The sequence below is a fragment of the Sphaeramia orbicularis genome, chromosome 6 (assembly GCF_902148855.1).
Source record: "Sphaeramia orbicularis chromosome 6, fSphaOr1.1, whole genome shotgun sequence".
Taxonomy (NCBI): domain Eukaryota; kingdom Metazoa; phylum Chordata; class Actinopteri; order Kurtiformes; family Apogonidae; genus Sphaeramia; species Sphaeramia orbicularis.
The window spans coordinates 12,526,347-12,541,084 of NC_043962.1; the positions used below are offsets into that span (position 1 = coordinate 12,526,347).

Genomic DNA, 14,738 nt, shown 5'->3' on the forward strand with positions numbered 1-14,738 from the left:
AGATTCGCAATCTGAATGAGGCTTTTTTTTTTTTTTTTAACTTGTTAAATACAGGATATATATGTATTCATATATGCAGACTACTTTTTAAACTTGTGTGCAGCATTTTCTATTTTTTCTGTTTTACTATTGGGTGCAGGTACATAAATGCATTTGACTGTCTTATCTAATCTTATTTTATCTGAATATATTCATACAAAAATGTGATTTTCATTTATTGATTTGAATGGGTTTCAATGGCACATTTTTGCACGTTGTTCATACACAGGTTATTTATGAGTTACTGTAGGAGCTGAGCTGGGATAAAAACACACACAAATATATTTTTTAATTAAAATAAAATAAAAATAAAAAGAACGGATTGTGTAAAACGCGCAGATAGTCCCTATGGGTTGAATTTTTTTTTTTTTTTTTTTTTTTTTGGTACCAGGTGGGTTTAATTTCAGAGCAGCAGGTGATCATAACGACGTCATCAGCGGGAACGACCCCATTTGATAGAAACAAAGTGCATATAAAGTCAGTATTAAGAGCCCAAACCGAACAACCATGATCCCACTGGGCTTGAAGGTGAGTCTGGACTCAGATCCTGCTGTTTATTTCCTGCTTTATCCTCAGGCTTCATCTTCCTCCTTCTAACCCACAGCTGAGTTTGGCCCTGGTCTTCCTCCTCGGCTTCACGCTCCACAGTGTCTTGGGTAAGTGGACCACATGTCTGCACCTGTGCGGTAAATGTCTGTGGATCTGTGTTTTATTCTGAGCCTGTGTGTGTCCAGGACGCTGCAGTGTGAAGCACTGTACCGACCCCACGACATGTGTCCTGTCCACGGACAGAAGGAACTGCCGCTGCATCAGGGGTTATTATGGGGACAAGTGCGACAAAAGTAGGCACAGGTTTCTGCTTCTAAAACTGGCTTTTTTAAAATTTTATTTATTTATTTTTTTTTAAACCTCCCTTTATTAGTTGGAATTTGCCCCTTGTGGGACAAATAAAGGCATATCTCATCTGGATCAGGTGAATATGGGTCACTTTTTGGTAGATCAAGAACGCCACCATAACTCTAAATCAGTGGTTCTCAATTTTTTGTTTCGAACACCACCACCACCCCGCCCTCCTCTGGGGGACGAAAATCTCCAGGCCCCCCTCAACCCCAACAACATTGTAACAATTAGCAATTATAACTTTTATTGACAGAAACATCAATATAGTAACAATATATTTTTTCTTTTGCTTGAATTTTTTTTAATTTTATTTTTTTTTTTGTTCAAATTAAAAATAACTTAAATTTTTGCTTTAACAACACAAATAAACTCAACCAGACTGCTCCCTGAGACAATATTGTCCAAATAAAAATAGGAAATGTGCAATTATCTTACAACTATGACAATAAAGTTACTTTTTTTTTTTTTTGTCTTTAACACCCCCTGCCTTCCTGCCCTCTTCTGGGGGACAAAAATCTTCAGGCCCCCCTCAACCCCAACAACATTGTAACAATTAGCAATTATAACTCTTTATTGACAGAAACATCAATATAGTAACAATATTTTTTGCTTTTGCTTGTTTTTTTTTTTTTGTTTTTTTTCCAAATTAAAAATAACTTAAATTTTTGCTTTAACAACACAAATAAACTCAACCAGACTGCCCCTGAGACAACATTTTCCAAATAAAAATAGGAACTGTGCAATTATCTTACAACTATGACAATAAAGTTGTTTTTTTTGTTTGTTTTTTAAACAAATTTTGTTAACAGATGAACATTTTAATATTTTTAATGTTTGGTTTCTGCTTTTATCTGCTGTATGTAAAGTGTCTTGGAGTTCCATGAAAAGTGCTACACAAATAAAATGTAGTATTCTTATCGGTGGCTGCAGTGAGCCTGTTTCCATTGCACATCTCGGAACGTTAAAGGACAAACTGTGCAAAAACAGGAACATTGTGCATGTTTCTTTTCCTTTCCATTCTCCAAACCTAAATTCTTTGTCTAGTCTAGTGATAGATTACCATGGCGATAGATTGGCTTGTTGTACGTCCCTAAAATGAGTCCAGGGTGCTCCAATGCTAAAACATTAGTTCCACCTGCTACATAATCTAACCTGAAGGAGAAAAACACACACACACACACACACACACACACACACACACACACACACACACACACTTTGGTCTTAATTTTGATATAATGAACAATATACTGTACAGTAACAATGCCTCAATCTTCCAACTATGGTTCATCTTTCAAATGTTTACTGACAACCTAATGATTATTTCAAAAGTTGATCATACAGCATCTGATTGGCTCAGTGTTTTTTTTTTTTTGTTTTTTTTTTTTAAATCATGATTTTAACCTTTTTATAAACGTGACTTTCTGCAGCCCATTCTTGAACTCAGCCTTTGTTCACTTCAGTAGACTGGTTCTGGTGTCAAACAATTAGCTCTGGCACATGTTTACTTTCCTTTGATCTGACCCATATGTCTTCATGTAAATGTCTCTCCATCCTGACCAGTGACTGCTAAGCTGATGTGTGATCATTTTTGGACTTTGTGACCAAACATTTCCCCTCTTCATCTCCTCAATGTTTTAGATGCACACATTAAGGTCATGTGTGGGAAGGACTACATATCCATCCAAGCTTTAGAGGACTACTTCAAATACTACAAAGTACCGCTGGAGTCCCTGCATTTACCGAACAAATCGTGTCATCTACAAAAAGTGAAGATCCACGGTGTGTCGTACTACATGTCCAGGGTATCCAGGGAACAGTATTTGGAATGTGGAGGCAAACCACCCAAGGTACAACAGCAGCGTTCACACCCACAGCACATGGAAGTGAATTAAACTGTCAATTCAGTGACGATATTACTGAAGCAAATTAACATTTTAACTAACTAATGTAACAACAATTCAATTTTCCTTCCTACAGGTCAACTCCACGCATATTTTGTATTCGCTCAGTCTACTGTCAGACCCTCGGATGCATGAAAATATCATCAGAGACCAAGTCATGGAGATCGACTACACCTGTGTCTATCCCTTCATGGGAAATGTGAGCCTGGGTTTTCCAATCCTCCCCTTTTCTAGGTAAATGCAAACCTCAAAATTCAAGTATAAGCAGAATATAATGACAGTAATTGCAGAGGCTTTCACTTTAAAAGGGTCATATTTTACTAAATCCACTTTTATTAGTCTTTGGTTCATTTATCTGTGTAACTGGGGACCCTAATAGTTTGAATTTGAACCCTCCAGGTGCTGCAAAGCTATCTTTATATTAATTCTGGCAAAAATCTAGTGGATTTTTACAACCAGTTTTAATTCCTTCTTAATTTCTTATGTTTTATAACTAGTTACATCATGGCCTTTGCACATACAAGGTCAACACATCCGAACATTTCTCAGAGTACGACATAATTGTTTATCAGCAGCAGCGGTTGTAGTAAAAACTGAAAATATGTCCAGACTTCGAGCCAATTACCTAAAATGTTCAGTTGTTGTTTGAAAAGGACAGAGCAGCACAGTCCATAACCTGGAGGAGGTGGGGCTTGAAATGGCTCATGTGCATTTAAAGGGCCAGCGCTCAAAACCACCTTTCTGGTGTCATTACTCAGAAATAGGGTTGAAGATGGACCTGTGGAGTTGAATTAATGAAGAATTCAGACCCAAGCAGAGCATTTACAGTTTATGTAGACAACAGGGAAATGTTTGAAAATGCATAATTCCATTTAAAAGGTAAAATGTCACTCTTATAACAGACCACAGGTGATGGTAGTGAATTTATCACTTTTAGTCATGACCATTAATCACTGTTAAGTTTTCATAACACTTGGACACTCTTGGACAGTGAGACCGTGATACATGTAGATGACGTCGACGCCAAAATACAGATGACACTGTACACGGACCAGACGTACACTGAGGTCTACACCAGCGCCCCCACTATCGAACTAGGAGCGAAGGTTAGTAAACGTGCAGGTAATCGCCAGTTCACTCATGTGGTTTGTAATGTTGTCTGCAACCATGTGACTGAGGAAAAATTCAGAGGTCAAAGTGACTTGATTGGCACCTGTAGGTAGATTTGTTCTGCATGAAGGTATGTCACAGTCAATAGTAGAATAGATGAGATTCAGGGAAGTGTGGACTGTTAGTTTAGGCAGTATTGCAGAGAAAAATATTGTCATAAATTAAAATGCTGGATGTGATCCTAATGACATGAAGTGAAGGTGTGGTTTTTCAGCTGACCTAAAAATGTCTCTTAACAATACAGAAACTGCTACTATGACTCTAGATGACAAATGATAGCTGTGAATTAACTCCACAACAAATATTGACCACCTCAGTGCCTCTACGTTGACGTTGCAGTTAATTTAACCTATTGGATTTAGGAGTCTCAGAAGTCCAGTGGAATGTCACTTAAATACACTGGTCAAATACAGAACTGATGTAGATGGATTTTTTTTAATAAAAAAAAAAAAAAAAAAAAAAAGCCAAAGAGTCGGAAAGAAACATTCATATACAAATTACATTTAAACAACTTAATTCTACTAATCAGTTCATTTTCCTACCTTAGGTTTGTGTTGCTGCATTTAAGTAATTTTATTTTGCTTTTAAAACATAGATGGCATGAGCACAACTGTACTAATGAATAAATCAGTGCTCAGTTAAATGTGTCCAGGAGGTGGAGGGCAGTTTTACAGTTTCCACAGGCCTTTTGTGTAACTTTTAACCTCATTTTTAGGTGTTGTGTTATCCTTTTTTGATTTTTTTTTTTTTTTTTTTTAAATCAACAGTTGGCTGAAACAAAGATTTAAGTAGTTTTTCTGGTATTCGGTCCCCCCCCCCCCTTAAAAGCACCTGTTAAACTTGGAATGATGATCGCTAAGAGACTGATATTAAAAGAAATCCTCCATCTTTTTCAAGTGTGGGACAAGGATATGTTATTAATACAGATGGAAAAGCTCAGGTCTTTGAGGACATGTTCTGCGAACACTTTTCCAAGTGCTTAGACTGTTTCTCACATACTTGGAGGAAGTTAAATTGGACTAAGGATTATATCTGTATACCATTGATTGTCTCCTGCCCCTCTTTCTTTGAAAAAGGGCTGGCTAGTTAATTGATTAGTTGTTACACATCTGAGCCTGTGTGGGGTTTTTTTGTTTGTTTTGTTTTTTGTGTGTTGCGTAACTGAAAACTGCAAAATAAAATATTTTTAAAAAGCACCTGTTAGACTCCCTATAGCTTACTGAATGGCTATAGCAACACTAAAGAACTCAAACTACAGGTGTTTTCTATGGAGAAATTCAGTTTTGTTTTTTTTAATTTTATTGGCTTATTTAACAGGGACAGTTTACATTAATTCATATTTACCACAGTGACTGTTGTTAATCTGAAGTCCCAGGACAGATGTTTCATTGTCACCCTTAAAGGTAACACAAGGTCATAAGCATCCAACTTAAAAAATATATAAACTTCCTGCCTGCAGTTTACACTATCGCCTAAATTCTCTACAAATGTCTGTAGGTTTATGTGGAGGTGGCAGAGACGGAGCCTGTAGATTCCTTTCGGCTTCTCGTCAGTGAGTGTTGGGCCACGCAGACTCCTCAGACCACGGCTAACACTACAGAGGACTCTGCCTACGCTCTGCTTCTGGACGGGTCAGAGCACACCCCAGTGTTGACATCATGACCTATTTGTCATATCAAATGAACTGTGTAATTAAAGCCCCTGCTTCTCCTCTTCCCCTCACCCAGGTGTGCTAGTGATAAAACGGTTTCCTTCATCAACGGGAGCCGAAATGGAGAGGGTCCTACCATTCGCTACAGCTTTGACATGTTTCGCTTCAAAACGGAACCTAAAATTTATCTGCATTGCACTGTGCAACTCTGTGAGCTGGAAGACACCATTTCCTGCACTCCTGTGAGATCATAATATTAATACTAGAGGTCTATCATGCAATTCGGAATTTTATGTATAAGCCATGTCATTGGAGTTTGCTTGCATTGATTATCTGCATCACTTGCGTATTTTCACTCTGTAGTCTGACTTTATTCTTATTTATAACAGAACTGTAACTCCATCAGTAAGCGAGAAGCGGTGGGAACAGACTATACCCAAGCCCTGGTGTCGTATGGACCCATCCTACTGGGAGAACCAGAAAGACCTCAATCAGGTTTATTAACACTGCTACAGCATCTTGTATTACCTCAGATTCTTACATTGCAATGCTACACTGGCATTTAACACCGTTCATGTTGAAGATTTTTCATGTTTGCCATTAACTTATGGCTTTTCTCTGCATTTGCGGTGTATATTGCCACTAAATCACTTTTCCATTTTCTCAGACATATGGACGGTGGTGGTGCCTGCAGCCTGTGTCTTGATAATCATCATCTCACTCATCGTCATTGTCGCCGTGGCAAAGGCAGGCAAGAAGAGGATTGTAGAAATAGAGACTTGATAAATATCATCTGCAACTTGAATAAATATTCTATTTGTATAAATGAAGTCTCTTGTCATTAAAAGACATCCTACATATAGCAGTAGTATTCAAGAAGGCCCTAAGTTACTTGTGCATATACAGTCCCAGGGAAATGAATCTGAACCTTAATTAACTCTAGTTTTATCTTCAATTGAATGGGGGGGGGTTCATCAAAAGGAGCAATCCGTTTATTTATCCTCTGACTAAAACCGGCCAGTGGGATGAGTTTGTGAAATGCAAAAATTACACTGAAGATGTAAACGATCAAGGGTGTCCAGGGACTTCATACAGTCCAATCTGATCTCCAGCAGGCTACACCAGTAAAGTAATGGTGTAAAAAGCTATAAATGACAGCTAAATTTTTGTTTGTTTGGGGAAAATTACAAAAGAGAAATTTTGTGAAAATATTCACAAAAATTTTCATACCCTGAAATTCATCTAGAAAAGTTAGTGCAATTATAGTAATACTATGCCTGTCTGTAACTGTTTTTTTTTTTTTTTTTTTTTTTTTTTTTTTGTTGACCACTGGGTTGGAATCTAAATTCTAAAAGCAAAGTGGTGTGTGTCTGGGGATTAACACAAAATCCAGAAAAAGCTTACTGCTGCTGTTTGTCATACTTGTGTATTTTTAGTCAAAGAAGAGACTAGTGAAAACAGCAAGTTGATAGGACCAGTATTTTGGGAGATATTGGTAAATTTTGAATACAATAGCCTTACAATCACATTGCTATACCCAGAATGCTTTGGTGGTGACTGCAGGACAAATGCGGTACAGCATGCACAAATACACAACAGCATAAAAACTACACGTCTAGAACCTGTACATCCCCCATGGGTCAACATGCTAGTGTACATATATGCTATAATGAGGCATAACAAATTTCAGGTTCACATTTTAAGTGCAAGGATAATTTGTAAATGCAAACATTTTCATAATTTTTTTTTTTGTCAACATTTTTGCACATATATTTGACAAAAAACAAACCAACATTGCTTTGGTACATTACACATATTTCAATATATTTGCATTATCCAGTCTTTCCACCATTCTGAGCTCTATAAACAGTCATTTGTTCCACTTTTTGTCCATTTGAGCTTCCTGTAGTTGCAATTTCATAATGTATTTTTACTTTTTTTGCACTAAAAGAGAAGTTTGGAGTTGTCATGAGTTCCAGGTTTATATCTGTGTAGGTTCTTCTTTGACCAGGTCATCATTCTTCATAGTTCTCAGTTTAACTGGACTGGTTTAGCTCTGTTTGTTTGTTTGTTTGTTTGTTTGTTTTGGGGGGGGGGGGGTTGTTTTGGGTTTTTTTTTTTTTTTTTGAAAAAGAGCTAAACCAGTCCAGTTGAACTGAAAAGAACCACCAATAAGTTCTAGGTTTAAAATGCTATTATTTTACTGGTCCGGCCCACTTCAGATCTTATTGGGCTGTATGTGACCCCTGAACTAAAATGCATTTGACACCACTGCTCTGTAATTTCTATATGTGTAATTTTCTGTAGGAGCAGCAGATGGCGCACTGGTCACTGCCTTTCTGGATCTGATTTATTAGGAGGAGGGTCCTTCTCATAGGAAACAATAAAAAGTCTTTTCTCGTATGGCCACACAGCTGTGTGATCTAAAGAATATTTGGACAACACGTTTCTGTGGACTGAAGGGGAAAATCAGCAGTGATTCACCGGTTGTAGAGGCGCAACGTGCGCAAGATCAAGTTCACTGTCCAACTATTCAGGCACTTTTTATGCGCTGATAATTACGCGCAGCCGCTCCGGGTCTGCAGAGAGCGGAAGGAGACTTGTTGCAGCTTTGTCTCTGCTCCTGATCAGCCATTTCGGACGGCGGAGAGCGGTGAGGTCGGATTCACCCTCCAGATCCCCAGTATTATATTGTCAGTACGCATGAAGAAACAGCTGAGTGGTGGCTGTGTGAATGTGCCATGAGGCTGAAGAGGAGCACATCAGACTGTCTGCAGCCAGGAATGGATTAGCGTCACTTTGTTACTGTCACTGTCTTCTTTTACTTGCACCTTTTTTTTGTGTATTGCCTTTGGAGCACTTTTTTTGCGCATCACCAAAAATGAAGAGATAACTGACTTGTTGCGTAAAATTCCCAAGTGAGAGAAAGGGAGGAAATCCAATCCTGCGCTGTGTCCTGTATCCCTGCTTGTTGTTGTCATTGCATCTTCATTTTTTTTTCCTCCACAAATCTGAGACCACAAGCAGCAGCAGATGGTGAAGAAGATGGCACCGCAGCATCCCTGGACACAAACCATCATCATCATCACCATCACATCAGCGTCCTTGTTGACCCAGATCCTGTCCGGCGCAGTAGCAGACGTCCAGGAGGAGGAGGAGGGTTTCAACGCAGAGGTAGAGTACCTGAAGAACCTCTTAAGACAGGGCTGTCAAACTCATTTTAGTTCAGGGGCCACATTCACCCCAATATAATCTCAAGTGCACTCTCAAAAATAGAGGTTCGAGATCAGAACATTTATGTACCTGTATAATTTTTTAAGAATGTTCTCTCAAAAGTACAATATTGGTCTTTAGGAGGCCAGAATTGCACCTTTAGACTATGAAAAAGGGTCCAAAGTTATAATAATAATAATTTATTTGTAAAGCGCTTTCAATCAAAGTGCTGTACAGATATAAAATCAATCACAATAAAACATAAAGACTAAAAACATTAACAGTAAAAACAAATCAAGACATAAAACACAGAGTAAACAAGTGGGTCTTGAGCTTTATGTAAAGTACAAATTTGTACTATAAGGTACCCTGCAGCATTAAAAAATGTGTGTAGACCATGAGAATAGGCTATAGGCTAGAAGAACTGAACAGTAGGCCTAATTATAGTTAAAATATTAGGCTTAGCACATTATTTATTATATATCATACTGTAATTACTCTATATTATATTTAATAATAATTTGTGTTTTAATTTAATAGCCCAATTAGCTCAATAACAATAGCCTAATAATTTATTTAGCTTATTAGAACCTCTGATTTTTGCCATAATCTCTGTTTTATCAAGTTTTCATTCACACCTCCATGTCTTGATGTCGTAGCTTGCCTATGCTGTTTTTTTTTCTCAATTAGGCCACCGGTTCAGACTTTAAACATCATGGCATTATCAACTATATGAGAGTTAAGAGAGAAAAGAGAGAAAAATTTGGAGTTGTCATTATTAATGTTATAATGATAGTATTTGACTGGTCCTGGCCACTTGAGATTGAACTGATCTGAATGTGGAACCTGAACTAAAAGAATTGTTAATACCTTAGTGTAATTTTTGCATTTCACAAATTCATCCTACAGGCTGGACTGGACCCTTTGGCGGACCAGATGTTTGACACCTGTCTTAATCTTAAGACCGTGAAGATCCTTTTTCTTGCATGCATTCAGTTCATTTAGTACAAGGGTGTCAAACTCACTTTAGGTCCGGGGCCACATTCAGCTAAATTTGATCTGCAGTGGGCCGAACCAGTAAAATAATAACATAATAATATATAAATAATGTCAACACCAAACTTTTTTCTGTGTTTTACAGCAAAAAAAGTAAATTTACATTATGAAAAGGTTTACATCTACAAACTATCCTTTCAAAAGATGTGAATAACATGACAAAACTGAAAAAATAAGTGTAAATTCAACAATATTATGCCTCAGTTTATCATTTACATGTGTACATTATAACTTACAGATCACAGTGGATCTACAAATACACAAAACATTGAGTAACAGGCAGAATATTGTTAAAATTGCACTTATTTCTCTTAAGAAATTTCAGGTTGTTCATATTTGTTCAGGCTATTCACATTTTTTGCGAAATTATACTTTGTTTTAGTGTAAATACATGAAAATATTTACATTTACAAAGAGAAAAATGTGGAGTTGTGAGTATTTATATGTTATTATGATAGTATTTTACTGGTCCTGGCCACTTGAGATTGAATTGGTCTAAATATGGAACTTGAACTCAAAGGATTGTTAATATTTTAGTGTAATTTTTGCATTTCACAAATTCATCCCAAGGGCCGGACTGGACCCTTTGGAGGGCCGAATTTGGCCCCCGGGGCGCATGTTTGACACCTGCGATTTAGTGTAATATAGTCTTTAATAAGTGATTTACCTCATCTTTGTTGTGTTTCCATAACATCAGAACATCAGGAAGGTGTTGTTTGACCTTATGACCTGTTTCCAAATAACACTGCACATGTGGCACACATATGAGCTACTCAAAAAGCAATAAACATAATGTATAAAATAAGATTTAGTGCAGGGGTGTCAAACTTATTTTAGGTCAGGGGTCACATACCACCCAGTTTAAGCTCAAGCAGGCCAGACCAGTAAAATAATAGCATAAAAACATATAAATATTCATTTTCTTATTGTTTTAGGGCAAAAAAGTAAAAGTAAAAGTGCAATTTTAACAATATTACGCCTCAGTTTCTCATTTACATGTGCATTACAACTTATAAATCTCAGTGGAAGAATATTTAGTGACAGGCATATCTATAGCCGGGGAAGAATGATTAGACCATCAAAAGTCATCAAAAACAATGGAAAAAAAAAACTACCACGTCTAGAAACGCGCTTCTTATTGATAAATTCCTCTTATTTCCTTGTAACAAATGTCAGGTTGTACAGATTATTCACATTTTTTGTAAAAAGGTAGTTTGAAAATATAAACATCATATAATTTTACTTTTTTCACACTAAAAGAGAGGTTATTATGCTATTATTTTACTGGTCTGACCCACCTGAGATCAAATAGGGATATACAGTCGGGGAAAAAGTTATTAGACCATCAAAAGTCATCGAAAACAATGGTTATGCAATCAAGTACTAACTCCTGTGTGTATCATGTGACTAAAACAGACAGAAAAGAAAACACGGAATGCCTGAAAGCACTGTTTTTGTCAGTACAGTGCCATAGATATTGAAAAACTTAAGTGATTTTGGTTATTATCAAGAAAACATGGAAAATGGATAGATATCAGCTCTGAAATTAAACTCTTATGAGCTATTTGTGTTGTTATCATTATATTTGTCCAAAGAAATGTGCCTTTAGTTGTACCAGGCATTAAAATGAACAAGAAATTGAAGAAAACATAGGTGGTCTAATAATTTTTTCCTCGACTGTATATTATAAAAGGGAAGTGGACTCTGTTTGTGTGTGTGTCTCGGGTATCACACAAAAGGCTTACAGAGCTGACTGCTGCAGTTTGGCAGATTTATATATTTTTGGTCAAGGCAAAGACTAACGGAAACAGCAAGCTGATAGGACCAATATTTTGGGAGATATTAGTAATTTTGGAACACAACAGCCTTACAATCACGTTGCTATGCCCAGAATCATAGAATCATCATTGAACTGGGTTACCTAGCAACAGATAAACAATAGGACCACATTGCCATGGTGTCAGATTTCATGTGCAGAAACTGACATGCCAGCTGAGAGGTTGTTCAACTGAAAATGCCAGGGGATTTTTTCCCAAAAGTCAGCTCTCTTTAGCATAAAAACTACCATGTTTAGAAACGCGCTAGTTACTGTTAAAATTCCTCTTATTTTCTTGAAACAAATGTCAGGTTTTACAGATTATTAAAATTTTTTTGTAAAATAGTAGTTTGTAAATGTAAACATCATGTAATTTAACTTTTTCACACTAAAAAAAAGGTTATTATGCTATTATTTTATCTTTTCCCTCTGGGTTTTTGGAGTTTTTCCTTGCCAAGAAGGAGGGTCTAAGGACGGGGGATTCCTTTCTTCTACTGTTTATTTGTTGTTTGTTTTCATATCCATATTTTAAGTTATATACCTGTTGTGAAGCACATTGAGTCTGCCTTGTGCATGAAATGTGCTCTATAAATAAAGTTGAATTGAATATTATTTCACTGGTCTGACCCACTTCAGATCAAACAAGGATGTATGTGGCACCTGAACTAAAATGACACCCGTGACTATTAATATCTTCAGTGTAATTTTTGTACCTCAAACATTCATTCCATGGGCTGGGTTGGACCCTTTGGTGGGCTGGTTTTAGCCCATTTGGCGCATGTTTGATTTAGCATTTGAATGTAAAGAAAAGCATCACATTTAAGTACAAGCACAGTCCAATTTATACGTAAATATGGTGTTTTTTCTTAACACCAGGGAATAATTTGACATCATTTTAAGAAATAATATTCATTTCTACCATATATTTATTAAAGAATATTAGTTAATAATCAAAATGATCCTTAGTTTCATTAACAATGTAGTATTTTTCATAATGATGGTGTATTTTTAAAACCTTGCCAACTAGTGCAGACTTGATTGAAGAGCATTACTGCAGTGTCATCATTTACACTAATGACACGTCTAATCATCTTGCTTATGCATTAGTTTAGCTGTGGCTTGTCATGCTGTGCAGATGGCCTTTAAGGAATTTCATAGACAGTCTATTATTGTGCACGTTGCTGCGCAGGCTTGAAAGTATACGACTCCCATGATGCAGCTGTGTGAGAGGGCCCATGGGGTTGTTTTTGAGCTGAGGCTTCTTAAAAGGGCAGATCCTAAAAACTTGACAGAAGAATTTTTTCCCCCCTCAGGAGCCATCCTCCTGTTTTCCTGGCTACGTGGCTCCGTACGCTCAATTTCTCTGTCAGTGAACATGAAATAAAGAGGGAAAATTCACGATATGTCACTAAACTGTGAGCCAGTCCTGTCATTTAATGCACAAACAAATGCAGGATTGTGTGTTTACTGTGGATACTAGGGTCAAACTGAAATGTAGTTTACGTCTCTCCTCTCTTCGTTTCCTCTCCTCCTCATCTTGGCTGTCAGTGAGCAGAAGGCACAGGAATGCTGCGATGTTAATAGAAGCCATCTGGTTTCTGTCTCTACTTTCTTTTTTCTTTTAACTCCTCAGATGCATTATTAGACAGCGGCTTGTTCCCGGATTAACGTACACGATGCATACGCCATTCGTCACACATGTATTAACCGACTTCTCATTTTCTCCTCACAGTCATGGCTTCGCAACTTTGGCTACCTGTCCCAAGCGAGCAGACAGATGTCCACCATGCAGTCGGCTCAGATTCTGTCCAAAGCCATCAGCGACATGCAGCAGTTCTACGGCCTGAAGGTGACGGGTGAAATGGATGCTGCCACTGTTGCGTGAGTTCCTTCTTGTTTTGTATCTGCACATGCTTTGCAGAGGATCTGTGTCAGAAACTTTACTGTATTAAAGGAGTGATATTTGGCTTTTTTAAATGGAATTATGCATTTTCAAACATTTCCCTGTGGTTTACATAAACTGTAAATGCTATGCTTGGGTCTGAATTCTTCATTCATTCAACTCCACAGGTCCATCTTCAAGTTTCATTAAAAATGTGAATAACATGAACGACCTGAAATGTCTTAAGGAATATAAGTACAATTTTAACTATATTATGCCTCTGTTTATCATTTACACATGGAAATTACAACTTACAGATCACAGTGGATCTAAAAATATGCAAAACATTTAGTAACAGGCAGAATATTGGTAAAATGACTTCTCTTAAAGGTGTGATATTTTGCATTTTTAAATGGAATTATGCATTTTCAAACATTTCCCTGTGGTCTACATTAACTGTAAATGCCATGCTTGGGTCTGAATTCTTCATTAATTTCAACTCCACAGTCCATTTTCAACCTTATTTATGACTAATGACACCAGAAAAGTTGTTCTGAGTGCTGGCCCTTTAAATGCAAATGAGCCACTTCATGCCCCTCCCCTTCCAGGTTGTTGACCATGCTTTCTGTCCTGTTCAGCCACTTGAGTTCATTAATACAACCAACAACTGAACATTTTAGGTAATCGGCTCAAAGTTTGGACACATTTTCAGTTTTTATTACAACCGCTGCTGCTGATAAACAATTATGTCGTACTCGGAGAAATGTTCGTTAGAAGTCTTGACCTTATATGTGCAAATGTCGTGATGTAACTAGTTATGAAACGCAACAAATTAAGCAGGAATTAAAACAGGTTGTAGAAATCCACTTGCTTTTAGCCAAAATGAATATAAAGATAGTTTTGCAGCACCTGGAGGGTTCAAATTAAAACTTTATGAACTATTAGGGTCCAAATACACAAATAAATGAACCAAAGACTAATAAAAGTGGGTTTAGCAAAATATGACCCCTTTAATGTACTGTACATACAGTGACCTGAAGCAAAATGTACTGATCCCGTGGAGTATTCATGCATTCTATCGTATGTTTTTTTCTTTTTTTTTTTAAC

The 14,738-nt window shown here is 37.1% G+C and overlaps 2 protein-coding genes across 2 annotated transcripts in view; both read left to right on the forward strand.

Annotated features, from left to right (window-relative positions):
• Nucleotides 1-436: 436 nt before the first annotated feature.
• Nucleotides 437-6,458, forward strand: zpd (zona pellucida glycoprotein d). The gene is made up of 10 exons (XM_030137277.1): nt 437-567; nt 644-695; nt 774-881; nt 2,581-2,789; nt 2,920-3,077; nt 3,835-3,949; nt 5,511-5,644; nt 5,741-5,906; nt 6,054-6,159; nt 6,332-6,458. Exons 1-10 carry the CDS (start codon nt 547-549, stop codon nt 6,445-6,447), a joined length of 1,185 nt encoding a protein of 394 aa, XP_029993137.1. The 5' UTR covers nt 437-546; the 3' UTR covers nt 6,448-6,458.
• Nucleotides 6,459-8,042: 1,584 nt separating this feature from the next.
• mmp15a (matrix metallopeptidase 15a) overlaps nt 8,043-14,738 on the forward strand; it is a 35,408-nt gene continuing 28,712 nt past the window's right edge. The window contains exons 1-2 of the mRNA XM_030137265.1: nt 8,043-8,838; nt 13,482-13,630. Coding sequence (XP_029993125.1) covers nt 8,698-8,838; nt 13,482-13,630 — 290 coding nt within the window. The 5' untranslated portion in view covers nt 8,043-8,697. The remainder of the gene's footprint in view (nt 8,839-13,481; nt 13,631-14,738) is intronic.